The following is a 26,519-nucleotide window of genomic DNA, read 5'->3' on the forward strand; positions in this document are numbered from 1 at the left end:
CCCAGTTAAACATAGCATTTTAGTTGTTGTTTCCAATTTAATATTTGCAGCGTTTTCCATCCAGTGGGTAAAAATATGTTGCAATGCTGCCCTCTATTGGCCACATTTTCTGCGGATGTCATTCGAACACCTGTTATTCTGTTGGAACTTGCAGCTCACTAAAACAATGCCTTATTTCCCCTGAAAAGGATTTTGATTTAAAAGTAATTGCCCATGCAAATCTGCATGCCTTTGATTGTACTAGAGCAAACTACATGTGATTTGGTGGATATTTTGCAGACAGATGCTAAAATATGACACTATCTGCACTCCAATGGACAATAATAACCATTTCACTGTAATTATATTCCAAGCTCAGTGTTTACTGCAGATACTTTCCCACCATGTGCACTCAAGAGGAAATGCGACTTCAGGTTGATCAGAAGGATAGTGTGGATCATAGAAAATGATCCAAGAGAACAATCAAAACCCATTCAAGCTGAGCTCCAAAGTCAAGCTTCTGAACAACCATTTTGAATCAATAATAGGCTCTGTGGAAGAAGACCCATCTGGGCTCCACAACTGTTAGAAAAACACACAAGATAAAATCACTAAATTGCCTGTTGACAATCCCCAACAGCTTCCGGAGAACATTCTTTGGACCGATGAGATAAAAACTGAAGCTAAGTGGCGAAGAAGACACGTTCAGCACTAGATAGAAAAATATATATGGAGCTTTCAAAGAGAAGAACACCATGGCATTTCTGAGACACAGAGAGATTCCTGTGTTTTGTTTTGGTTCAGGAAACTTTGATTTTTGGCAAGATATCAAGCCATTCTATAGAAAAATGCACTTTCCAGTTGCAGTCTCAAGTCCTGGGTTGTCCAAGATTATAATCCATGACCTCATATTTACATCAAAAAAGAACACAAAAATGTCTAAGGAAAAAAAAAACAAAAACAGAACAAATTGAACCATTTCTACATCACCTTCTATGAACCTAGAATCTCAATCCTTTAAAACACCTGTCACCTGGAAGAAGCTACGTGCGAACTTCCACTTGCCAAATGAGAGTAAGGCATTTCTCCTCAGAGGAAAATGAACACGTATGAAAAGGTTTCAAGTTTTTACTGGGTCAGAGGTTAATTATAAATATCATACTTAAAGTACTAATTCATCTTTACACATATCTATTTAAAGAGTCACACAAAAAAACTTAATGTTTATGCACAAGAGAATGTTTTTTTGGGCCATTTTCAGTGTCCTACATCTGCTCTGTTTACAGCGTCTCAGTAACCTCCCATTGGCCAAGCGTAGGGGTGAATGAGGGCGTGTAAGGGGCGGGGGCCACATGATGTCATAAAGGGAGCACGTTGAGATGTGCATGCCGGAGCTTTGGCGCAGCCGTAATAACGAAGCAAAGCCGCATCGTAATTAGCGCTCAGTTCTGATGGTAGAATTACTACTCTGCAGCAAGATATCAATCATTCAGTGTTGTAAAATAGTTTATGACATTGAAATAAACTGTTGATTTTTTTTTTTTTTTGTCTGGGTAACAAGATTCAAAATGTAAAGTAAAAATATTTCTAATAGGAATAAATGACCAAAGAGTAAATTATTACACTCTAAAGCTAAAAAAATTAAAATGCAATAAAAAGATCCGAGGTTGATGTGAAGTTTTTCAATAGTTATCAACAATAGTAACACTAAAAAGTCTAAACACCCTTTATATTTCTTTTTCAACTAATATTTTACTAACCTAAGAAGAATTATATTTCAACAAGAATAAAAGCAAAAGATTTAAAATATTGCCATCTAAATAAATAAACAACAGTGTTATACGTTTTCCGGCTGCCTAAAATAAAAAGGACAGCTTTAATTTATGGATGGATGCATGGATTATGTAGCCAATCAGCCAATGTCTAGATTTTACTAGATTTTAACAATATATGCAGCTCATTTTTTGGAATGTTTTCCATACAGATTGAACTTTATTCAGATATAAAAAGAAGGAATATATCCTCTTATTTCTTTTTTTAAATTCCTCTTCTTTTTCTTGAAATCTATTCTTATAATAATAATAATAATAATAATAATAATAATAATAATCAGAAATAGAAATAGTGTACTCAACGCAAGGGGTGTGCAAATGAGTAAAATTATTTTAATTATGTAAATAGTGTGTATTATTATTATTATTATTATTATTATTATTATTATTATTATTATTTTAGTAGTAGTAGTAGTAGTACCAGTAGTAGCATTAGTATTGCTGTTATGTTAACTTAACATCACCCTTCTTCATATTTCTGTTCCAGGCTATGATCTGTATTACAGTAAAATGTTCCTTAGGTGGGAGGTCAGTTCTCTCGTGTTCCCACTGTTGTTTGGAAGTTGACTGCAGTTCCAGTCACAGAGCAACGTGACTGCTGAGCCTCGTGCCGTTAGCCCCGCCCATCAAGACCAATCAAAAAACAGAGGGGTGTGATTTGGGCGGGGTTACGGTCTGCTCCTGTCCAATCAGTGCTGCTGTTTCTACATCACTTGCCAAGGCATGAACTGCCACACGTGTATCCGTGCGTGTAAACTACATTCGCGGAGAGCTCAGAATTGTAAGCAGAGCCAACATAGGGGCGACAAAGCGAATTTACTCGACATTGACTGGATTTCTGGTTTTTCTTGGAAGAAGTTTGTGTCATTTAAGCGGATGTATCACATCAACTGTGGTTACGTTTGAACAGAGATAAGGTAAGTTTGCTTGGGATTTCATTAGCTTACTTTAACCGTTGCTTCTTTTTTTGCTAACATGCTAGTTGTCATAGCTGTAAGCTGCTGACAAACAGCTCAATGCTATAGTTAGCTGTGAAATGTCTTCATAGTTTTACACGCATTCCAATAAAGGGCCAGTTTACACTTAGGTTTTGCACTATTGTACAAACCATAGCCACACAAACCGATGTGATTCGGAAGATACCAGTGCTTTGAACTCCTGCCAACTAACCAGTGTTAATACTAACGTAGTAGTTAGGCTTAGAAGATAGCACCGCTTCTTCATGTTTTTGTTTTTCCTTTTTTGATTTATGGATACATTGCACCTATGAAGTAGCAGGCATGTACAATACCCCTCTGTGTCAGATCCATGCTAACTATGATATGTTTTGTCAATTGTTGTGGTTGCCAATCAAATACGGACATATACAGACAGACAAATGGCTCATCACAGGTTCTTTCTTCCTTAGAGGTCAGTCAAAGGCTCCATGTGCAGAATGTGGAGTGAATATTTGAAAAGTTTAGTTTGGAAAATTTTGGGAAAACATTGGAACTTTAAATAAATAATTAGGCCAGCTAACCCATGCCATGTCAGATTTTAATTGGTACATTACGCCACTGAAAATAGCCATCATTTTTATAATTTAGACCAAGTGTAGGGTAGCCTCTAATGTAAGGTTGAGTCTTTTGTATTTAGAGATGTGGGCAGGTTGTTGCACTTGTTGTTCATATTGTTGTGACTGTTAGTTGTCTTGGAAAATAAAACTTTTGCTTATTTACTTGGAAGAATGAACTGATAATGAAGGTTTCTGAGCAAGTGAACTGATAACGGAGGATTCAGTGAAGATGTTTTTTTCTTCTGTTTCCAACCGAAACAGAAGAACTCTGTTGTGTTAATTGGAACAGAGGTACCAATAAACCAGAGATGGGAGAAACTTAGAGAAACTCCCTACAGGAGAGAGATGGGTGGAAGACACTGTGTACATGACTGATGAGACATAAAAGGAGAATTGTCTTCCTTCTCGCTTGTTTTTCTTTTCTCAGATGCTGATATTTACTCTGATTTTCTAAATAGAATATCTAAAGACAAATGCGCATTTCTCTGATTGATTCAGTGTGTCGCTCTCTCCCAAAACAAAAAAGATTTTTCCTATACATGCTCTTTGCAGCAATTTCTATATCTTTCCTCTATCATCAACAAGCTGCATCTGCAGCATCCATACATTTCTGTTCTTGCAGTTTTATAAACCCAGCTTTGCACCAATTGTGGGTTTTTGTTTTTTTTTTACTAATTGTCTGTAACCCATGAAGCTTTGAGAGAAGGGCTTGAGTGTGAACAGATGCACCTGTACTGTTTTTTTTTTTTTTTTTAAATTATGTGCAAATGCCTCTCTAGGCAAGAGATTAAGAACATCATCCTCTGGCATGTCCAGTTTGCTTGTAAACAAATCTGGCCCAACCAGCAAGCCCGCTGTGGGATGGTAAGGGCGTTGGCTGAGGCGGCGTTTTCTACATTTTGAACTATTTAGGCACGTGTGGACCAGTGACTCTTTACATTCAAACAGTTCACAAGATTTCAATCACACCGAGTCTTCACAGGGTGAGAAATCTCTCTTGTCAGTCTGCAAGATGCCTGTACTTACTCCTTTGGTGGCTGGGGAAATTAAACTATCTTCTAATAAATCTCTGTTGCCTAGTGAACAATGCTAAGAAAAGACACAGAGTGATGGTTAGTAAGGGAAGGTGTGTGTACGTTGTGTGTTCTCAGAAAGGTAGAGGGCTGCCGGAAAGTGGGCAACCAATCTTTCTTTAAGGTGCCAAAAGTGATTAAGTTTCTGTCATGTTTGTGTGACCTGACCTGTGACACCCAGCGTTGGGATAACGTCTACGTCGCAAAGATGTCAACATACTTGTAGTGCATTAGACCTGTTTGCCTGCTTCATTTTACTAGGGGTGTATGTGGATCAGAGTGTTACTGGCAGACTTGCCAGAATAGCTTTTTCTTAATAAATTGATAGTGTTATGAAATATACTTTGGGTCTACTTATGTGAGAGCTGGGTAACACCATTTAAACTCATTTGACTGAACTGGAAGAGGGAAGTGCTGGAGTGACCGGAGTCAGTAGTGGTGCTTGATATGGGCAGATACCCAGGGCAGTGTCAGAAAGGGGCGGGGCGCCCAATGTCTACAAAATAAAGTATATCTTATGTGTCAGTTATGTCTTGAAGAAGTTTGCTATTACTTGTATACATGTGCAGTGGAGTAGGTTTCCTTTGCTTTCTGCTGGGTAATGCAAGACTAGGTTATCTGCTTTCTGGTGGGGGAACAATTCTGATAATTGCTTGCATTTTAGTTGGTTGGGGGCGGCAGCAGGAGGGGCACCAGTCCGACAGAAACCGCCGCAGAATGGAGTAATGCCACACTCCACACTGCTTTCAAGAAACATTAAATCGATCAGAAGTACCGGTGCTCACAAGTAAAACAAACATCATGTAGAGTCCAACGTGTTGCAGCACCGCAGTTTTAACCCATTAAAATGTCTTGTCATCACAGTTTTGATGTCCTTTTAAATGAGAAACTGCGGGAGTTTTCTCAATCAATTTGCAGCATGAAATAAAACAGTAACCTCTCTCCTAATTGTTGCTGCTCATCGCAGTCAGCTGGCTATAAAACAGGCTTCTATCCTAACAGTCCCTAAAGATCTTATTCATTATAGATTCTTATTTTGTTGCAAGCCCATGTGTAGCAGATGACTGGAGAGTTTCCACTTGCCTGAGAAATGTGCAGACACCGTAGATGAATATCATGATGCATAATGACACGCTGTTGTATGTGGTCTGGTAGATGAGCCGTCAGCCACCCACTGACACTCATTTTACACCTTGTTGGGGGATAACCAAACAGCCTACTTGACTCAGGTTTCCTCTAAATCAAACCACAATTGAGAAATGGCATGAATAATTACAGCAGTTAAGAAGAGTTGATCTTCTTGAACCCATTTTATACGTCAGAGCTTTTTCTGACTGTCTTTAATGTTGATTACTTATTATTATTATCTGGAAGAGAATATGTGTGATCTGATAGTATATAGTACAAAAAAACCCCGCTTTAATACATCTAAAAATAAATATTTCACTGTTTCCCTCATTATGTGGGGTTTTGTGTCATTTAACGCTGATCTAGATTCAGTTCAGTGTGCTGCAGATCACACACAAGCCTCTGGTCGCAGCTGAGCCTGGTGTCTGGCACGCTGCCTTCCTTCATCCCTTCTCAGCACAGAGCGCTCTCTCATTGGTCCAGCCAGCCGACCAATCAGCACGCCGCGAGGCTCGCGGAAAACACCGCCGCTGACACGTGCTCGTGTGTGTACACAGGACAGAATAGCTTGGATCCAGCTGCAGAGGTGCGCGCCTCAGTTGCGCAGAGAGCCTAGCGAAACAACAACGCGACTTCTCTTCTTCTTTTTTATTTATTTTATTTTATTTTTTATTTTCTGTGCTGTTGCGTGGTTTTGGTGGCCTGCTTAGATCCGTAGACAGGAGCGTATGTTTCCTGGAATTTCACACTTGTTCACGCACGGACCGCATCTTTCTGCAGTCAATGTGCAATCTGCAGCGGGAAGTATTCTCACGTTACACCGGGGTTTACTTCAGGTGATTGTTTTTTTTTTTTTTTACAAGCGATTACTGCCGTGTGTCTTACATTGATTGCTCATAAATTGCTGTTGATTGATTATGACAGAGTCCTACAGATTAGGTCTTTATTTTACTGTTGCATGATGCATACAAACAGTGAATGCAAACTGGGCTATAAAGGTTATTGTTTTTTTAAATTGATGAATTTAAAAAAACAATTTAGCCTCTTCTTTGCTCCTATATCTCTTTGTGAGATTCTCTGAGAACAATTTCCGTACGTAAACATATAAAAAATGTATGATGTGATCTGTTGATTTTTTTTAATGGAGGAACTGTTCCTAAAGCATATTGACTTGTTCAGGTATTGCAATGTTCATTCTTTAGCCATAGACCCAGAGAAAATGCAAATTAAACAACCGCTGGGTGTATTTATTTTATTGGTGGCAGTTCTTTATTTGTAAAACACCTGATTTTGGGTTTTTCTTTTTCTTGGTGAGAGAAAAAGTGTAACAACCTTCTGTCAGCTAGCTGACCAGCACTGTGCAGTTGAAAAACCACAACAGTAAAAAAAAAAAACTTGCTGTATCTTGATAACCAACCCATATCCTATCTGTAATATCTACATCTATAATAAAATAATTTGTATTTCTGTTAATTTGTGCCACTAAGCAGATCCAGGTCTGGGGGCAGTGGTCACCTCTATTAAGACAGGCTTTATTCATAATCGATGTTTTGTAGTTGGAATTTAAAGAAAGAATGGACAAGCAACATTAAGAGATAACTACAAGGATATATTAATTTTTAGTTTTAGATGTTGGTCACTTGCTGTACCAGTCATGCGACAAATAATCACCTGGGGAAAGATTGACAAAATAAGCAAATAATGTCATGTAACGAGCTCTGAACATTCTGTTTTTGTTTCTCAGATTTGTTGTTGCTTCAACTCAAAGTGCGGCCTCCAGGTCCAGTCTGTGCATGCCCAAATATAGCTGCTTGTCCTTGGTCTCCAGCTAACAGCAGAGAGTTGCTCAAACTTGCATTAGAAACTGTTAAGACCACATTATTTCCATGTCCTGTTCTACCTCTGCTGGCTTCAAGCTCTGAGTTTTGCAACTTCAAGTTGAGGCTCTTTATTATACACTGACCGTTTGCTGTTTATTACATTATAACTATCATCTCAACAGTCATTTCCTTGTCTGTTTATAATCTTGTTTGTGAGAAACGAGTAGATTTTTTGGCCAACTTTTGGAGCAGAGCTTTGGCAACTTCTGGAGGAGTTGTTCTCCTTCATTGCCAGTGACGCTCTATAGCTTTGTTCTGCTCATTGAAGCTTCATGTGAAGGTTTTGATGACATTTCTAGAGCCAGAAGACTAGACTTGGACTGATATGAGGTCTAATTAGTTTTTTTTTATTATAACTGAGAATAAACAATTATTCCTGCTTCATGGAGTTTTGCGATATTGGAGCTGTCGAAAATTGCTTTGAAATGATCTAGTCAAAAAAAGTGACTCATTTCGAATTAATATTATCATTGTGACATTCTTCTACTGTATCCTAATCACATGTTTTCCTGAAACATGGGGAAACCTGTGGGAACAGACAGGAAATTTAAGTTGTTTTTAAAAGCTTGCTAACCTTGATTCCAGTAACTGGCTCATGCCTGGTAAGTATGTGAGGTTGCTTGTAACTGCTACACTTGGAAACAGATGGCTGTGTCTCATTTCAAAGCCAAAACATGTTCAATATGAATTGATTTGAGTTGGAGAAAATCAGGAGGAAATATGGACTTCACTACCTTAAATACTGTTAAGCTCAGCAGTTCAGAGTGATGAACTGATGGGTTTACAGATGTTTACAGATGTAAACACTGCTTGTGTTTACATCTGTAAACACAAAAAGGGCTGCAAGTTCATGAGTTGGAGTTTTACATTATGCAGAAAGGAGGTAATATAAGAGCACTGACCTGCTTTTTGACAGAGTAAAATGGTAAAAACCTGAAAAGGAACTTTTATTCAGTTGTTCACATTGATCTATGGCTGTTGGTTCATCTGGTTTGTCTCCCCAATTACCCTGTTGAACAGTGTAGATCAAGTGCAGTACTTAGGTGAAGTGTCAATCTTTTTTTATGAATAAAACAGTGTTTCAGGAGCACAAAGTAGTGTTTTATATCATGCCATGCTCCTTCCCACGCCAACATAGACAGTACCTTACATAATCAGAGGCCGATTCCACAGAAGAGGAGAGGGCGGACATAAATTTAGATCTCGTCCCGCAGAGTTACCAGTGTATAGTTTTACACTTCCCCCAGTGTTTGTGTGTGTTTCACTCCTATAGATCAAACACATCTTGTTGTTATGAGGAGGCATCACTGTTAGCATGTTAGCTCCCTGATTTTCACCCGGAACCGACTCCTGCAAAGAGCCTTTGAAATCATTACGGCTGCAGATAACACTTATTTTATTAATCAATTATTCTATCAAATATTCTGATGACGATTAATCAATTAATTGAATGGGAAAAAAATTGGAACATTCTGCAGATTTTCCATTTAAGCTTATTTTATACAATACTATAAATACTTTTTGGAATAACCAATTTAATAACTGGACAGAAAAAGGTGCTTATTTAGATTTTTTTTTTTTTTTAACAAAGTCTAGACCGAGTGAAGCTAAAACTAACATAGCTACTTAAATAGTGAAGAAAACATATTTACACACAAAAAGTTTGTCTTTTATATCTTAAATACAAAATAAATATATTTTTTGAATTATTTTACGATTATTTCAATAATCGATTCATCACAATTAATCACAATTAATTGTTTCATCCCCAAAGAGCATCCATTCTTTTTCACTTATCCACATGTCATATCCAGCCAAAACAAAGTGGTCTGTATTTGTATAGGTGAAGGAAAATGATACACGAGCTTTAATTTTTAAGTCTTGCCAAATTTCCTGGACTTTGACTAGACCATTCTGACCCTTTTAAAATGTGCCGTATGTGTCAATGTGATGGCGGTGTTTTAATGGTGATGTGTATTGAAGACTGTAGTCGTAATCTCAGAAAAGGAACATTAACACTTTATCATCACCACCACCTCACTTGTGAATCTTCTACTTCTTCTTCTGCGCCAGCTCGCATCTCACCCGTCCTGCTTATTTCTCCTCCTCCCACCCAGTTCGGCCACGGCTCACACACTGTGCCATGTGCAGAGCGTGTATCATCCTTCTGACTAAACATAATGCTGTTTAGCAATTTAATGAAGGCTACCCAGTGCACCGAGAACTACTGAACTCAAGCAACTCAATCACCTTAATTTGGGATATTTATGAGCTGCGGTCGTCACTGGCTGTCCACACCTGTTAACCTTCTTATAATCTGGTTTCTGCGTCAGGGCAGAGAGCTTTTTTGTCTGAGCTGCCACTCTAGAGGGTAGAGGGGGAGGAGAAGGGAAGGCGTTTTTACACACCAACGCCGCAGAGGAGCATCACTGCACACCTATCAGCGACCAGCGGGGAGTTTCGGAAGCTTCTTTTGGAGCAGCCAGGTGTATAAAATTGAAAGGATTGACGACTTAGCGGCGGCCTGCGTCGTCTCTCAGATGCATCTATAACTCTTATAGGATTACCTGGTGGCCAATAAATAGAATCAAAGTCCTACTTGCGTAGGTGGCAGCTATTTCTGAGCATATAGAGGCACTACTCCCAATTAAAGCCCTAATGAACAAGAGAGCTCTCCGATGTCCAGCATTATTTCCTGCTCTTGACGTAATGTTTATTTTGATCGTCTTCTGGGCAAAAGGGGACTGTGCTGTGACGACTGACTGTGTACTTTTTTTGCTAAATTCAGCATGAGTGCGTATGCAGTTGCACCATGCAAACCGGAGTTGAAGATTATTGTCTTTCTGCGCTTTTATTTTGGGCTAATCTGTGCAAAAAAGCCCATCAGCTGGAGCAAAGCAACACCCACACTCTCTAACAAGCAGCCAGAGCGGAGCAGAGCACACATTTCAGGGCCATGTTGGAGTTTTACCTTGGAGAGGGGGGATGCGATGAGCTGATATTATGGGATGTTTTTTGTCTGTTGTTGTTGTTTGTTTTGTTTTGTTTTTTTCAAACTTTCCCTGCCATTCTTTGAACACCTTCTCTGTTTTGTTTCAGGTGGCATTTAAGCGACTGGAGCGACTCGCCTCTCTACAGGAGTGCAGCAAATCTTTTTTTTTTGCTCTCACCAAGAGCTGTTTTTTTTTTTTTATCTTCCCACTCTGACTCCATCGCTCATCCCATCTGTTCGAGGATCCACGCCAGGGCTGTTTCATAACAAGAAATTCATCTGTTGTCTGCGCCTCGTTGAGTGACACTTCAAGCTTTTCTGCCCTCACAGAGGGCTTGAAGCCACCAAGGAAAAGCACTTTTTGTTTTTTAAACCATTGTTTTTTTCTCTTAAGTTGACAACTATGATTCACTTGTATTTACATAGTAGTCCCACTTAAATTTGAGTAGCTCCAGCTGAGCTGAACAACCTCATTCTACACTAGTATGAGTTATGACAGCTCCACGTCTGTGCCCAGCAGCAGCGGTCGGGGGCGAGCACCGGGGGCCTGCAGCGAGGACCGGGAGGCAGAGTCACTAGAGGGAAATGAGCAGAAAAGCACCTGTGGGCGCTCCCTTTTCAACGTCCCCGGCCAGGGACAGGGCGGCGCCTCCGGAGGAGGGCCCGGGAGCCTGTCTGGAGACCAGAGAGGGTCGCACTCAGACGACATGGACGGCGTCTCCAGCGGAAACGACTCGGGGGAGAGGGAAAGCGAGGGCAGGAGGTTGAGGGACGGAGGGACCTCGTGTGGACATCAGTCGGCGCCCAGCTCCCACAGTCGCAGCTCGTCCAATGGGAAGGACTCCGGCATGATTCTGGAAACCACAGACAGCAGCAAGAGGTAGGAGAACTGTCTCTTCTGATACTACAGGTGCTCCTCTAAGTCTTCAGATGAGTCCTTCAAGCCCTTTACATACAAACACCTTCTTTGATAGAAGTGTTTCCTTTGTACCTGTGGATTAGGATGGATAATACAGCTTGATCACTTGAAGCTTGATAAGTGGTATCACTAGCTACAGAAAACATCTGTCTGGCTATGTGTGGAGCATGAAAATGTTCTGATTCCGTAATCAAAAGAATGATAATCTGAATTTCTGGAAACAATAAATGGCCTTTTTCTCTCATTTCTATTTAAATGAGATTTTTCTTGAGTTTTAGTCTATCTTATTAATCGTTTTGGTTTCTGAGTTTTTTCCATAAAAGCACATTAATTCTTAGATTTAAAAGGGACATTTCACTTTGTTTGTTCACTCTTTTATTTTTTGGGTTTTTAACTGGATCTAGATGCCAAAACGTTATGGGATGCTACCCATAGAAACTGTATCTGCATTTAATCTTTTAAGTATCCAGGCCAGACTTGTCAGTTTTATAGATCTGTAGTGGCTAAATGTGTTTGGATTTAAAGAAAATATCAACAAAAGCAGTGAAATAGACCTTTAATTCACAAATAAATCTGGTGCCAACCTCAACATTGTGTTATTTCAGGATTTGTTTAGGTCAGGGTGGCTGGGTGGATATGATCAAATCCTACTGGATGAAGGCTTTGTGCTCAAATGATGAGTTGCTTTTGCAGATGAAGTTATCTTACATCTCTAACCAACCTACTTTTTGCACCAAGACGCAACATCTCATGCACATCTTATCAAAGCATGCTTAGCAGCTGAGTAAACAATCAATTCAGATTGCATGATGTGAGATGACATGATTTAAATTCTCAAAAATTCTTCTGAAACTTCCTTCCATATTGCCTTTCACTACATTTCAAACTAAAATTTGTCTTCCTCAAAGTGACAAAAAACCTCAGAATCCTGTTTTTAGAAGTGAGAACCGTTTCTCCAGAAATATCAGCATTTGAAACCTGAATGGTGCTTATCAGTCAATTCCAAGAAATCTACATCCGTTCTTCGTCGAACTCATCTGAGGCACATTTTTGCGCACACTTTCTGCCTTGTGGGCCAAGATCTCACACATTCAGAAAAAATAATACCAAAAGAATATAGAATTTTTAAAATATATATATAGACCAAAGTGGAAGGAAAAGGATATGTGTATTTATACGGTTTTGCGAAGAAAATCTTAAAAGTGTGGTTTCCATTTGTATTCAGCCCGCTTTACTCTAACTGTAAATAAGATCTATTAAACTAAAACTGACTACATGATAAAACATTGCGTGTGGCAAGAAACTAGTAAAAACTAGTTTTCACTCTTTGTGTTGATCAGTCAAATAAAATTCTAATAAAAACAAAACATTGCTGTAGTTGCATGACTGAATGTGTAGATGTTTAAAAGACGCTTTATATTTTTGTAAAAAAAAAAAAAAAAGTACTGCTAAATTTAATTTTCCAAATCTGTCTTCATTACCCAGCTCCAACTTCCAGAGTCTGTCACCTCCCAATGGCTCTCTGGCCTACAGCCTGCTGTCCAACAGCTCGGAGCACGACCCCCCCTCCACCTCCGGCTGGAGCAGCGACCAGTCGGCCAGGCTGCAGACGCAAAAGGAACTAATGAAGGCCATCAAGGAGCTGAAGCTCCGCCTTCCCACTGAGCGCAAAGCCAAGGGCCACTCCGGCACCCTGAGTGCTCTCAAATACGCCCTGCAGTGTGTCAGGCAGGTCCGAGGTGAGCAGCTGCTTTTGTTGGGTTGACTTTTTTTCAGACCGGAACATTTAAATGATAGTCGCGATGATCATAATGCAAGCTCAGCTACAGCCGCTTTCACATTTACAGGTTAATATGTGTAGAAAGCATCAAAATACACTCAATTTCTGTTGCATTTTGAATAAAAAGATGTAATATCCATATATTTTGGGGGTTGAGGGGCGGAAATGATAGATCTGCTACAATTATTGTAGCAAGAAAGTAGAAAATGTCAATAAGGCTTTTTCAAAATTACACTTTAGACAAGAAAACTTCTATTTAAAGAGGAATGATGATCTTAATCAGTCACCAGATGAGCAAGAATATAGTTATTTGCATGAATTAAAGTTTTTTAAATACGGTAGACTTACTCTAGTTCTTAGACAACTGCACCAATGAGTGACTAAATGAGTTTGAAAGGGTTTCGAAAGCATGTCAACAAAAGGTATTTTCTGTCGGAAGCATAGATATGTGGAGTTTGTTAAACTACACTGAGTCTTTAACTGGAACCATGTGCTCAGGTTAGATGAGAGTGAGACTGATCTGGTATGAAACAGATGACGAACATGTGGAAAATCACCTACTGTAAAGTACAGTGGAGGATCTGTGGTGCTGTGGGCTGTTAGAGGTTGTGGAGTCCTGAACCATGAGATTCAGATGCAAACCCAAACTCAGGCTTCTTCAATAATTGCCTCAGTCTTCAGATCTTAATCTGACAGTGTGAGATCATTTTACTGAAAAGAAAAGAAAAGATTTCAACACATTTTACCAGAGATTGTAATAAATTCTTGCGCATTTCAGCCAACAAAGAGTACTACCACCAGTGGAGTGTGGAGGAGTGTCATGGCTGCAGTCTGGACTTGTCGACCTTCACCATAGAGGAGCTCGACAACATCACTTCAGAATACACCCTGAAAAACACAGTGAGTTCATACTCCTATTTATTTCTGTTGCGAAATAAACCGCAAAAGTCTTGACCGAAAAAGTGTGAAGAAGACATTTGGCCTCGAATATTTTCAGTCTCACCTACTGCGCTCTATGAATCTGCAATACTAGTTTTTCTTGCTGAATTCCTGCTGTCTGTTTTCCAGGACACGTTCTCTATGGCCGTGTCCTTCCTGTCGGGGAAAGTCGTGTACGTGTCCCCTCAGTGTTCAGCCCTGCTGCGCTGCAAGCCCGAGTGTCTCCAGGGAATCATGTTCTCTGAGCTCCTGGCCCCGCAGGACGTCAGCACCTTCTACAGCAGCACGGCGCCCTGCCGCCTGCCGTCATGGGCCTCCTGCATTGGCTCAGGTTCGCTCATGTCAGGCCCTAAAAATCCTCAAAATCAGGATTGTAAGCCCACACTAACTGACCCTGTCCTCCCTGCAGCTTCTCCTCCCGTCGACTGCACCCAGGAGAAGTCCATGTTCTGCCGGATCAGCGCCAACCGGACGCAGGGGGGCGAGATGCGCTACCAACCATTCCGCCTGACCCCCTACCAGCTCACTCTCAGAGACTCAGACGCTGCAGAACCGCAGCCCTGCTGCCTGCTCATCGCCGAGAAGGTCCACTCCGGATACGAAGGTGTGTAGTCGCCTGCACTCTCACTTACTCTCTCCTGACATGACAGGATAAAAAGTCTGTATTATGGTGTTAATAAGGCTTAATAATGATAAACACATGTAGGTGAAGGGATTCAGAGGAAGACGAAGCACACTTTACAGTCAAAATAAAATGAGGGAGTCTGGTTTTAGGACTCAGGCAGGTGTAAAGTTTATGTAAACACAAAGCAAACACTCCAGTTTCAGCAATTCAGTTCACAGTGTCTACATGTCTTCCTGATGTCTGTAGAGTTATGGGAGAATGACAGAGATGGACAGGCTGTGTGCCACTATTTAGCTTTGGAGCGCCATATTCCTCTGAATATTAATTAGATGCACAGAAACCAACTGCATGTGTGCTGTAGAAATGAGCCTTTTACATATTTTCATGCAGAGAGGGGAAAATATTCATCTTTTCTCTCTCTTCCTTTCAGCTCCCCGTATCCCTCCAGACAAGAGGATCTTCACCACCAGTCACACTCCCAGCTGCCTCTTCCAGGAAGTCGATGAGAGGTCAGTGACCTCATTGTGGTTACTGTTGTGCTGCTGTATGCCGGCAGTGTTTTGAGCCCGCCAAAGCATTGTGACATCAACTAACAGACTTCAGGTTTTCGGTCAATTCAGTCGCAGATATGATTTTATCTGAATAACTTCTTGTTTACTTAACCAACATTGATGTGTTTTACTCATATCCATACACTGGGGATGTCCCAATCAGTATTTGTTTTGCGAAGATACCGATCTTAGTAAGTTCACACTTGAAACCAGGAGTACAATATAAAAATATAAAGAATGAAAAACTTTTTCCTACAGTAACCCAGATTCAATCAACAAAATCATCCACAAAAACTAGAATATTGATCAGGACCTCAGGTTGATACTGATCGTCACACCTATGGTTTTATTGCAACTTTTACAAAGTCAGACATAAAATAAAATATCACACAACTGTTCTCATGATCTGATTGTGTGCTTTCAGGGCAGTACCGCTTTTAGGCTACCTGCCCCAGGATATGGTGGGAACCCCCATCCTGCTCTACATCCATCCAGAGGACAGGCCCATGATGGTGGCCATTCATGAGAAAAGTGAGGCTGTTTGAGTCTCTTTTGTTTTGCTAGTTTTTGTGTTCTTGATAAATTATTATTCAGACTTTTTGAATGTTTTTTTGGTCTTATAAAAGTTTGTTACCTACTGTAGATACTGTAGATCTGAATATGGTTGTCAATCAGATCAGGCTGCATTTCTGATGCTTCAATACTTTGTTTTCTTGTGAATGTGTCTAATCGGCCTTTCATGCTTGTTTCATATTCCGTCTAAACTTGTCCCGTGGTTCGTTTTCAGTCTTTCAGTTTGCAGGACAGCCATTCGACTACTCGCCCCTGCGGATGTGCGCCCGCAGTGGAGAATACGTCACCATCGACACCAGCTGGTCCTCCTTCGTCAACCCTTGGAGCAGGAAGGTGGCGTTTGTTGTCGGACGTCACAAAGTCAGAACGTAAGCACTTAAAAAAAAGGTATAAACTCGTGTTACCTTTGAAACAAAGCAGAGGTATCACACTTCTACCTCTCTCGCTTACAGGAGCCCGCTGAACGAGGACGTGTTCACCCAGGCGATGGGCTGTGAGACTCGAGTCACCACGCCTGATATCGTCCAGCTGAGCGAGCAGATCCACCGACTGCTTGTCCAGCCGGTCCACAGCGGCAGCTCTCAGGGCTACAGCTCACTGGGGTCCAGCGGCTCCCGGGGGTCTCGCCGTTCCCACCAGCAGCACCCCAGTGCCTCAGCCGCCTCATCCAGCGACAGCAACGGCCCCGCCATGGAAGTCGCCGCCGCAGCTTCGCACAAACCTGTGAGTCTGAGACGCCATTGTTTTTAAAAAGCAAACACAGGCAATAAAACTGTTATATCCTGACAACTGTTATTATTAACTCCAATTGACATGTTTGAGTTTTTTTTTTTGTTTGTTTGTTTTTTCAGATGACGTTCCAGCAAATCTGCAAGGACGTCCACATGGTCAAGACCAACGGCCAGCAAGTGTTCATCGAGTCCCGCAACCGTCCATTACCTAGAAGAAACACCAGCGCAGGTAACAGAGACATTCACCTGGCTGATGAACGATCCAAGAATGTTGATGATGATGATGATGGAGAACGGGGAACATACGTGTCTGATCCTCTTATGTTTGTCCAGGTGCAGCAGGAGTAAGAACCATAAACAGTGATCCAATCAGAGACTTGATAGCGGACATAACTCAGCCTCCCAGCTCCTTGGTACCTGCGGCTCTTCTGCAGAAGGAGCCCTCGACCAGTTACTCCTACCAGCAGATCAACTGTCTGGACAGCATCATCAGGTTTGTGATGCTGTTGTGCATTACAAAACGGCTTTCTTCTTCTCTGTCTTCTTTTTTGTACGCAATGCCCGTCACTCATCCTGTATTCATCCTGTGCAGATATCTGGAGAGCTGTAACATTCCCAACACAGTGAAAAGGAAGTGCGGCTCCTCCTGCACTGCCTCGTCCATGTCCGATGACGATAAACAGCCGGACGCCAGCGGCAACAACAAAGGTAACCAATCTCCGATGTCTTCCACTTAATACCTAAAAGTGACTAGAAGCAGAATACATTTAATTATCCACATCTACAGTCTGAAACAGAAATGTGAGCGTGTCTCATGTCCTGAGTTGCTAACAAATCTGGCTCTCAATGTCTCTGTGCGTCTGAACCTCAACGCTGGTTTCTCTTCAGGTGGTTCAGTTAACCTCGTAAGTGAACCACCTCCTCTGCCTCCCCTGACCATGGCTTCGAAGGCAGAGAGTGTAGCCTCAGTTACGTCTCAGTGTAGCTTCAGCAGCACCATCGTCCATGTAGGAGACAAGAAACCTCCCGAGTCAGGTGGGCACTGTCATCACTCTCACTCTCTGCAGGTTCTGAAGAAGAATGCCTTGAAGCCTTGAAGATCTTTTCTTTCCTCTTTCTTAACCTATCCTTAACCTTGGTCTGCAGTAGACAATAAGAACATTTTTACCAATTTGGAAGTTAGTTCACTTAGTTTAAAATAAGTGTCAATTTCTATGTCCTCAGTGTTTCAGATTAGATTAGGAATTTTTGTACATTAACATGCTTTTTCACTGTCTTCAATCCTCTCGCTTTTTTAAAGCGAGATGATTGAAGATCTTGTAGTTGTGATTGATACTTTTAGATTTATTAATGCATTAAAGTATTTAACTGCAATGGCAATTTCTACATCACTTTCAACTGAAATTATTTTTTTTAAAGCAAAAAGCAATTTGAATTTTCTGCTAATGATTTGATTAATATTAATGTTTGGCCTTTATTTACACAGTGCTAATTAATAGTTCACAAAAGGTCAGTTCTTATCACAGAAATGATTTGGTCATTACTTTTAGGGACATTTTTGTGTGTTTATTTTGAACTGCCCTTTTTATTCTACAAACAACTTTAGCAATTTTTAAAGACATTATAACTGTATTGGGGATTTTTTGTAATCCAGGAGGACTCAAAATTATACATACAGTCTTACATTCCCAATAAAATACAGCTTTATTAAGTGCCATATAAAGACACCAATATTAGTTCAAAGAATAAGTCTAAAATTTTTGACCTTATGCTTTTCATAGAAATCTACTAGGTTTCCTGAGCATTTAACCACTACTTGTCAGACTTGGTAAAGTTCAGAAAATGTACTTTTCTTGCACATACCTAGCTTTCACCATGGTGCACACCCAATTCTGAACTTTAGAAATTATTAAAGTTAATAGTTGTATAATTATTCCACTTTTGAAAATCAACAGCTTAGATGCAAAAGGGCCTTCATGTCTATGAGGAGTGGGCAGGAACCCACTTGATCTGTCCGATTTGCAGATTTTAACTCTCACTTTGGTGTCAGATGGATCCTCCTTATATTGTAAAATCAAGCCTTATTTGCATCGAACGGTCACAGTTGGAAGTCCGAGAAACGACGGTGCCCATGTAAAATGGTGTCGAGGAAGGACTTGTTTCGACCAAATCATGCAAGAACATTTGGAAACATTCTCTTTGCATCTTTGGAGCAATTTAATTTACAGACCATCTTGCATAATATAAGCCATCCTAACATCTAGCCATTCCTTGAAAGTGCAGCGTTGGAAGTTTACCATCTTCCAAAACCGAGCAGAATTTGACAACGGCAATGCTCAGATAGCTAAAAGCCTCAAATCAAGCTAATCAATTTTGCAATAAAAATAAATCAGCAGCTAGTCCAGATCTTTGGAATTATTTTATGCAGAATTGCAGATTTAACTGTTTAGATCACTGAGTTATAGCTGTTGCAGGAGTGTGATGCCCCAGTCATACTGAGTGAAAGAAAACTGTTGTTTTAGTTTAATGGCTTCAAATGTGTTGCTGTTTTCTGTCCTCTTTTACTTTTCTCAAGACAGTGAAACTGTCTTTTCTAAGTATTCTTGAAAATCATATACAAGGTTTCCCCCAGAAAACTTGCTAATCCCGCTGGTTGAGTGCTAGGCCAGTCATTCATCCAGCGGCCTGTCGAGTTTTTGAGTTTAAAAATGACAGGAAATTTGAAAATATGACTTGATAATTAGGAGTTATTGAAAGATTGGAAGACTAATTCCTGAACACCAACTATAAAGTCTTAAAAAATGCAAACATTTTAAAAAAGACTTAAATAAATAAGCAATTCTTAGCCTGGTGGGGCAAGTAAAGCCTGGTGGTCCACCAGGCTTATAATACACTGGGGGAAACCCTGATGCATATTTTTTTCTGTTTTATTTGTTCAGACATGTATGCATATATGTGTTTGTGAGTTATTTTATGTAATGTCATTTCAGCTTAAAAGCCATTGGTTTTTAACATCTTGTCATTCCTTGTGCCCCGACTCAGACATTGTTATGGAAGAGGCTCCTACAATTCCAACCCTGATCGCCCCCCCTCTGGCTACCATCCCAAAGCCTCGAGCTAGCACTAGCTCGACTCCACTTGCTCCAACTGCCCCCAGTAATACAACTGTAGCCCCTTCTCCCCTTCCTCCGCCGCCTCCTCAACCTCAGGCAAGTCAGCCGGAGAGAGACAGCTGGCGGAGCGCCAGCATGGGAGGCGGGGCAGTAGGAGGGGGCGGAGCTCCAGGCCGGCTGGGCCTGACCAAGGAGGTGCTGTCGGCCCACACTCAGCAGGAGGAGCAGGCATTCCTCGACCGCTTCAGCGATCTGAGTAAGCTGCGGGTCCTCGATCAGACGGCGTCTTTGAACGTGCGCGGCCACGCCCCTGCTGGGCTGCCACGAGGTAAGATGTGAACATCACTCTCTCAAATTTAAACCACAAACTTAAGTGTATTTTATCAGGATTTTATTGTGATAGACCAAAACAAAGTAGCACATAATGTTTAGATTTCTGTGATACCAATAGAAATCTGAAAGGTGTGCTGCACATTTGTATTCTGTCCCCTTAAAGTCGACAGCCCAAAATGAAATCCAGTACAACCAGCTTCCTTTAAGATGCACGATGTATGGTCTTTTTTTGTATAGTTTTGTGTTATCCCAAATATCAATCTTAACAGAGAAGCATGGTAGTGGCAGCATCATGATTTTTGTTGGAAAATGTTAAGACATTTTCAAATGCTGCTGGATGCTGTTCATAAACAATTTAAGTTTGTGTTAACTAAAGAGGCAACGTTTCATAACACTATAAAGAGGAAATGTGTGTTTTATTTTCTCTGTGGGTTAGGAAATGCTCATACAGTTTTTTGTTTTTGTTTTGTTTTTTCTCAGGTGTTCGCTGCTCCCGTGATTACCCAGCAGCTGGAGGCGGCACCTCTCAGCGCCGGGGCCGCGGCGGTAAGAGACTGAAGCACCAGGAGTCTTCGGACCAACTCAGCTCGCTGCCTGTGAACCGACAGGACCCTCGAGCGAACGCAGCCCCCGTTCCTCTAAACATGCCCCTCGGGCCGCCCACAAACTCCCCCTCATGGCCCTCGGTGGGCTCCCAGGCCAGCATCCCCGCCACTCCCTTCCCCACTGGTATGCTTCCAATGTACCCCATCTACCCGCAACTGCCCCAGCCTTTGCCTGTACCCGATCCGACACGGTTCCCCTCCACCCAGATGGTACCTCCCATGATGGCGTTCGTTTTGCCCAACTACATGTTCCCCCAGATGGGGCTCCCCATGGCTCAGCCCGGCGTCGCCCCGGGGCATTTCTACAACCCCAATTACGCTTTCACTGGGATGCCCCCTGCCCTCGCCCCCATCCCCTCTGTCTCCAATTCTGTGCCAATGGTGGGCACCTGCCCCCCGTCCCGCAGCAGCACCCCACAGTCCTTCACACAGACTCCCGCTGACCGCGAGGGGGCGGAGTCTCCCCTCTTCCAGTCAAGATGCTCCTCCCCTCTCAACCTGTTGCAGCTAGAGGAGTTGCCGAGCAACCGGTTAGAAGTCGGCACTGCTTTGGCAGCGTCGCAGCAACTCCCTCCCTCTGTGCTGGGCGCAGCAGCTGGGGGGCAAAGTTCAATCAATCAGAGGAGCTCTGACGATCCATCCAAGGAGAATGAGAACGTAGGCACTTTCTGCTGCTCCATAATCCAACAATTTCACCTTAGCTTTGAGAAACATCTTTAAAATGGTACAAAATGTTTTCTCTTCTATTCAGGCTGAAGCTGTTGAGTCCAACCAGGACGCAATGTCCACTTCTAGTGACCTGCTGGACCTTCTGCTGCAGGAAGACTCCCGCTCAGGCACTGGCTCAGCCGCCTCCGGTTCGGGGTCCTCGGGCACGCGGTCCTCAGGGTCAGGCTCCGGCTCCGGCTCCGGCTCCGGCTCCAACGGCTGCAGCTCCTCAGGAACCAGTGGCACCAGTGAGTAGATTTGGTCCAATAGACGGCAACCATTTTTACCTTTCCACGTTTTGTCGCTTTACAACCACAAAATTCACTGCTTGCAGTTTTTGGAAACAAACCAACACAATTGGAATGAAATGGTTTTCCTATTTTTTTTCCAAACAAACTCTATAAAGTAACTACCAGGTGATTCCAAAAAGCCATTGGGTATCATTGTATTTTATTTAGGGTATCAGAGTAAACGGGTCTGAACACAAATGCTTTTGAAATTTTCTGGTTTTTGAAATGCCAAAATGTTCATGGAGTGGGAAGACTTCTGCAAGGCTCTGCATGTAGACCGAATCATTGAGCTGTCATCGTTTTGGCTAAATGAGTTAAATGATTATTGAGGTTGAAGGTGACGTGTTCAGGGTCACAAAAAGTTCAGCTTGGTTCTGAATCCTCGACATGTTCTTATCTGGATGATGGATGCAAAGAGGTGGTGCCTTAGTGAGGATTGGTGTAGTACACTTGAGCTCAAAATGTTAATCTCTGATAAATAATTTCTTGATTTACTCTTATTCTGTGCTTGTCATAAGAACATTACAAAACGATTACATGAACTAGTGAAAAAGGAGCAGAATGGCTTTTTTTTGTATTTTTTCATTTTCAGGTCTTGAATCTGGCTTTGTCTGGTTATGTTCTTTCTAAACCATTTATTTTTATTCAACTTATCATTTTTGTTTAATGATCGTCAGCCTCCATTGTGTTAAACACTACTTCACATTTATCATGTGAAACTTGATAATTTTATCAATTTGTAGTTTTAGATTTTACTAAACAAGGTTGTTCTGCTTTTTAGCTTAAAATAAAAAAATGTGTTGTGCTCTCATCTTAAGGATGAAGATTGAATAGGTTAGTCATTTGGATTTCCAATCATTGGTCACATATTAGGGGGGACAATCTTGGATGGATTATAAGGTAATTTCCAATTATTTGAAGTCAATCACTCTACGATTAGCAAAAATATTCACAGCTTCCAATTTTTCCAGGAATGGACATTCCAGCAATTTATTTCCAAGAGTAGAGAAACTGAAAAAACCTGAAAACCTAAATACTCAAACGGCCTCAGTTCGATGTGGAAGTAGAAAAACACAGCATAGAGATGGCTGGAAATGAAAGTTTGTGCATTTTCTTTGTCTCATTCCTGCATGAATTTAAGCATTAGACTTTATCAGCTGTGCATAATGCTTGTACATACAGTGAGAAAAGCAGCTTTGTATTAATTTCAGCTTTTGTTTGATCAAGCAAACATGTTAGAGAAAACAAATAAAGGCTGGAAAGCACCTGGTTTTCCTCTCATAGCCACTTCTCCCCGCCCCCTTGTCAGTTCTGACCTTCAAAGTAGTTCGCTTCTGTCACTTTCCTCTACTGGGCACTTTCTGCTCTGTTATTAATTCAAGTTTTCTGGAACACCAAATCAAACGTATTTCCTTTCATCTACTTCGCAGATGACTGGTTTAGTTTCACTATTTGTCGAAGCTGAGTCTGCGGTTTCGGCATCGCTTTGATCGTCACGTCTGATTACATAGCCGTGGTGCAAAGCAAGGGACGAGAGCACATGTCTTCATCTCTGGAGAGGAAATCAGACATGTGCAGCGTGCTACGTGGAATTATGAAAGGGCAGCGAACGGAGAGTCGTAGTTTTAGGATGGAGGCCTAAAGAATACGTGTATTCTTACTTTACTGCGGCTCATAGTTTGAGTCACGTTACCGCACAGAATTTTCTGGGATTACCCAAATAAATTGTTGCATAATCTCGGTTGAAATCTCAATTTACTTCTGAGAAATTTTCCACCAAAATTGTATTTGAAAAAGTTGGGGTCACTGAGCTCTCTTTGACGTAGACGTTGCGAACTTTTCAACTGACTGAGTAACATTTAACTTGAACTGTTTTTTTTTTTTTGTTTGTTTTTTTTCCCCCCAATCAGGTGGTAGCCACACCAGCAAGTACTTTGGCAGCATCGACTCCTCTGAGAATGACCACTCCCGTAAGCAGCCAGCAGGGGGCGGCAGCAGCGCTGGAGGAGACGGTGGGGAAGATCAGTTCATCAAGTGTGTGCTGCAGGACCCCATCTGGCTGCTGATGGCAAACACTGACGACAAGGTCATGATGACGTACCAGCTGCCCGTCAGGTACCATGTGACTTCCCCACTCAGTTCTCTCATGTTTTAACTGATTCTTGTGTTTTGTTTTAGTACGTCTTTTCACTATTATATGATTGAAAAGCTGCTGTTTTTTGGGGGGGGAGTTGTGGAAAAGTCGGCCTTTTTGTGCTACTGTATCATTCAACTTTTGCTGCATCTATGTATTTGTCAAATATTGGCTGTTGAGGGGCAACAAGTATCACTTTAAAATGAATAAATAAACAAATAATCCTCTCCCTGTTGTGTTATGAACAGAAACATGGAGACAGTGCTGCAGGAGGATCGTGAAGCTCTCAGGAACCTGCAGAAACACCAGCCTCGCTTCACGGACGAGCAGAAGAAGGAGCTGAGCCAGGTCCACCCCTGGATCCGTACGGGACGCCTGCCACGGGCCATCAACATCTCCGTAAGCTCCCCAGCACCGCCCGCGTCCCCAGCAAGAGTGCGCGCACCCACAGGAATGTAAATGAAACGTGTGTCTCCTTGTGGTTTCAGGGCTGCACGGGCTGCAAGTGTCCCCCCTCGGTGCCTCCCGCCACGCCGTTCGACGTGGAGATCCACGAGATGGAGCTGTGCACCGTGCTGAAAACCCAGGAGTGCAGCGGCAAGGACGGGAAGGCTCTCGCCGAGGCGGCCATGGATGACGTCCAGGCAGTAGACGAAGACGAGGAGGATGAGGCGCAGAGGAAAGACGCCAAAATGGAAGAAAATACAGAGAAGGAGAGACTGGCAGCAGAAACTCTGAAAGACAAACAAGAGACTTAAAAATCTAAGTGAGAAACGATTGAGTTTTATCACGTTTCTGCTGATCTGCAGAAGAAAAAAAAAATCACGCACCTTCCAGGACATGTAGAGCTCCACGTTGCACGCTCTTTTGGGATGGTAAGGTGCATATTAATCCACAACACTGCCATTTACTGCTGGACTGGTCAGACTGAACTGCTCTAAATGTCTGACTGTGATCACACAGCATCGGGCATGTTGTATGTGACTGCAGGAGAACGGCCTTGAAAACCACCAGATACTCTCACTCGGTTTTAGAGAGTGACTTCTAGTTCCTTCTTTCCTTTTTTGTTCTCTTTTGTTCCTGTATGCATATTTATTTGAGCTGTAAAGTTTATAGAGGACTAAGGGCGAATATGTTGGAAATAAAGACTGATGAGCCACATTACAGAGTTGAAGCTTGAGAAGACAAAGGGACGCCTCCTCTGTTGCTGTTCTTCATATTGAATGTTTCTAGAAACACTGCTTTTTTTTCTTTTTTTTTTTACTTTGAGTATATTTTTGTACTTTAAGCCCCTACAGCTACAGAAGACAAAACCACCCCAAAAGGAATAAATCATGTTGTAAATATGTCTGAATTGCTGTCAGAAAAGAAAAAAAGTTTTTAACCCAGAAGTCAAGCACTTTTCATTTGAGCTGCCCCTCGTTGTGGCACGGTGGCAATCACCAGAAAACTGACTGGCACTTTGATTGACTCTACAGTTCAGGTTTCATGTGGACGATGAATAAAGCTGCTGTGACGGACAGTATTCCTCCAAGTGGTGGTCACTTTTCAGTTTATGTGTTAGCCGTGCTCGCTCGTGGCTTTAAGTAGCTTTTCAAAGAGATCAGTGCTTTTCTTCATAAACACCCTGACAGTTTTCCCCTGTTTTCCCCACTCACTTCTTCTCTCTTTCTCTGTCTCTGTGGCACTCTTCTGGTCATGTGATGTTCTACTCTTCATGGCGTCAGTGGCATCTGCAGCAGTTTCTTAAACATTTGGTGAAGTTCTTTGTACAAAATGAAAACAATAAAATCCCTTCAAATGTCATTGAAACACGATCCTTTCAGATGTTTGATTTTTCTTTTCTCCAGCTGTTAGTTTTATGTCCTTCGACTCTATTTTTGTCAGTGGGTGTTTTGCAGCAGTTGGCCTGGGTACACAGATGTGTCCAGAAGGAGCTGGAGGCAGAGAGCAGATGAGGGCAGCTGCTTTTTCCAACCCGGCCGCAGCCTCCTTCTATTCAAACTGCGGTTTCCACCCAAAGTGTTCACCGCAGCCTAAAAAAGACAAAGGCACGTCCTCGTTCAGACAAACAATGTGGGAAAGTTGACTTCACTGCAACCCTTTATTACAGTGATGACAGTAATGATTTTTATTGTGTGTCGAACCAGTTATGAGAGAGTAGGTGTTAATAAATTAGCTGAAAGCTTTTCTAATTATAAACTTTCCTTCTGTACCAAATTTGCTTGTGCTTCTGATCTATGGCCCAGTAGGCCTACATTTAAAAACTAATTCCTATTTGGCTATTTAGCATTCTTTCCTGCACTTTAATAATTTCATCCCCTGGTTTCTAACAATGCGCGAAGGAATTTAATCCCCGTGATCAACCTTCACATATGCTGTGCTTTTCTTGGCTCGTCAGCTTTAGTCTAGACTTGTCCTTGCTGCTGCTGTCATACAAAACAAAGCCACAGTCAAAATGCCAACTTTTCTAGAGTGAAAAGGCTATCAGACAGCATCTAACATGCTACATGCTGAACCGTTTATGTTTTTTTTCTTGGCCAGATGAAAATGAAAACTATTTTTATGCCTTTGCAGCTTTCACAAAGCAGCAGGTTATAGAAGGACTGCTCTCAAAAAACTAAAGTCAACATGCTAACTTTCCTAGCGTGAAAAGAGTAAAAAATAATAATTAAGCTAACTAGTGTTAAATGCTAAACATAGGTCTTGTAAAACAATATGCAAAATGTTCAGTAGTAAGTACACAACTATTCCCAAAGGTTAAATACAATTAACCTTT

At 41.6% G+C, this 26,519-nt stretch overlaps 1 protein-coding gene across 3 annotated transcripts; it reads left to right on the top strand.

Moving 5' to 3' along the window:
* Positions 1-2,552: 2,552 nt before the first annotated feature.
* per1b (period circadian clock 1b) lies at positions 2,553-25,557 on the top strand. 3 transcript variants are annotated; one of them, XM_028038471.1, is made up of 20 exons: positions 2,553-2,728; positions 10,547-11,319; positions 12,844-13,097; positions 13,917-14,038; positions 14,207-14,408; positions 14,487-14,681; positions 15,133-15,211; positions 15,678-15,784; positions 16,041-16,194; positions 16,279-16,549; positions 16,678-16,786; positions 16,891-17,050; positions 17,150-17,265; positions 17,446-17,592; positions 19,600-19,998; positions 20,484-21,265; positions 21,360-21,564; positions 23,517-23,721; positions 23,989-24,139; positions 24,229-25,557. In XM_028038471.1, exons 2-20 carry the CDS (start codon positions 10,925-10,927, stop codon positions 24,496-24,498), a joined length of 4,323 nt encoding a protein of 1,440 aa, XP_027894272.1. In that variant the 5' UTR covers positions 2,553-2,728; positions 10,547-10,924; the 3' UTR covers positions 24,499-25,557. The 3 variants fall into 3 exon arrangements, with proteins under 3 accessions (XP_027894272.1, XP_027894274.1, XP_027894273.1); XM_028038472.1 differs by lacking the exon at positions 2,553-2,728 and adding an exon at positions 6,230-6,403; XM_028038473.1 differs by lacking the exon at positions 17,446-17,592.
* The last annotated feature ends 962 nt before the right edge of the window (positions 25,558-26,519 follow it).

Source organism: Xiphophorus couchianus, chromosome 14, assembly GCF_001444195.1.
Source record: "Xiphophorus couchianus chromosome 14, X_couchianus-1.0, whole genome shotgun sequence".
Classification (NCBI taxonomy): Eukaryota; Metazoa; Chordata; class Actinopteri; order Cyprinodontiformes; family Poeciliidae; genus Xiphophorus; species Xiphophorus couchianus.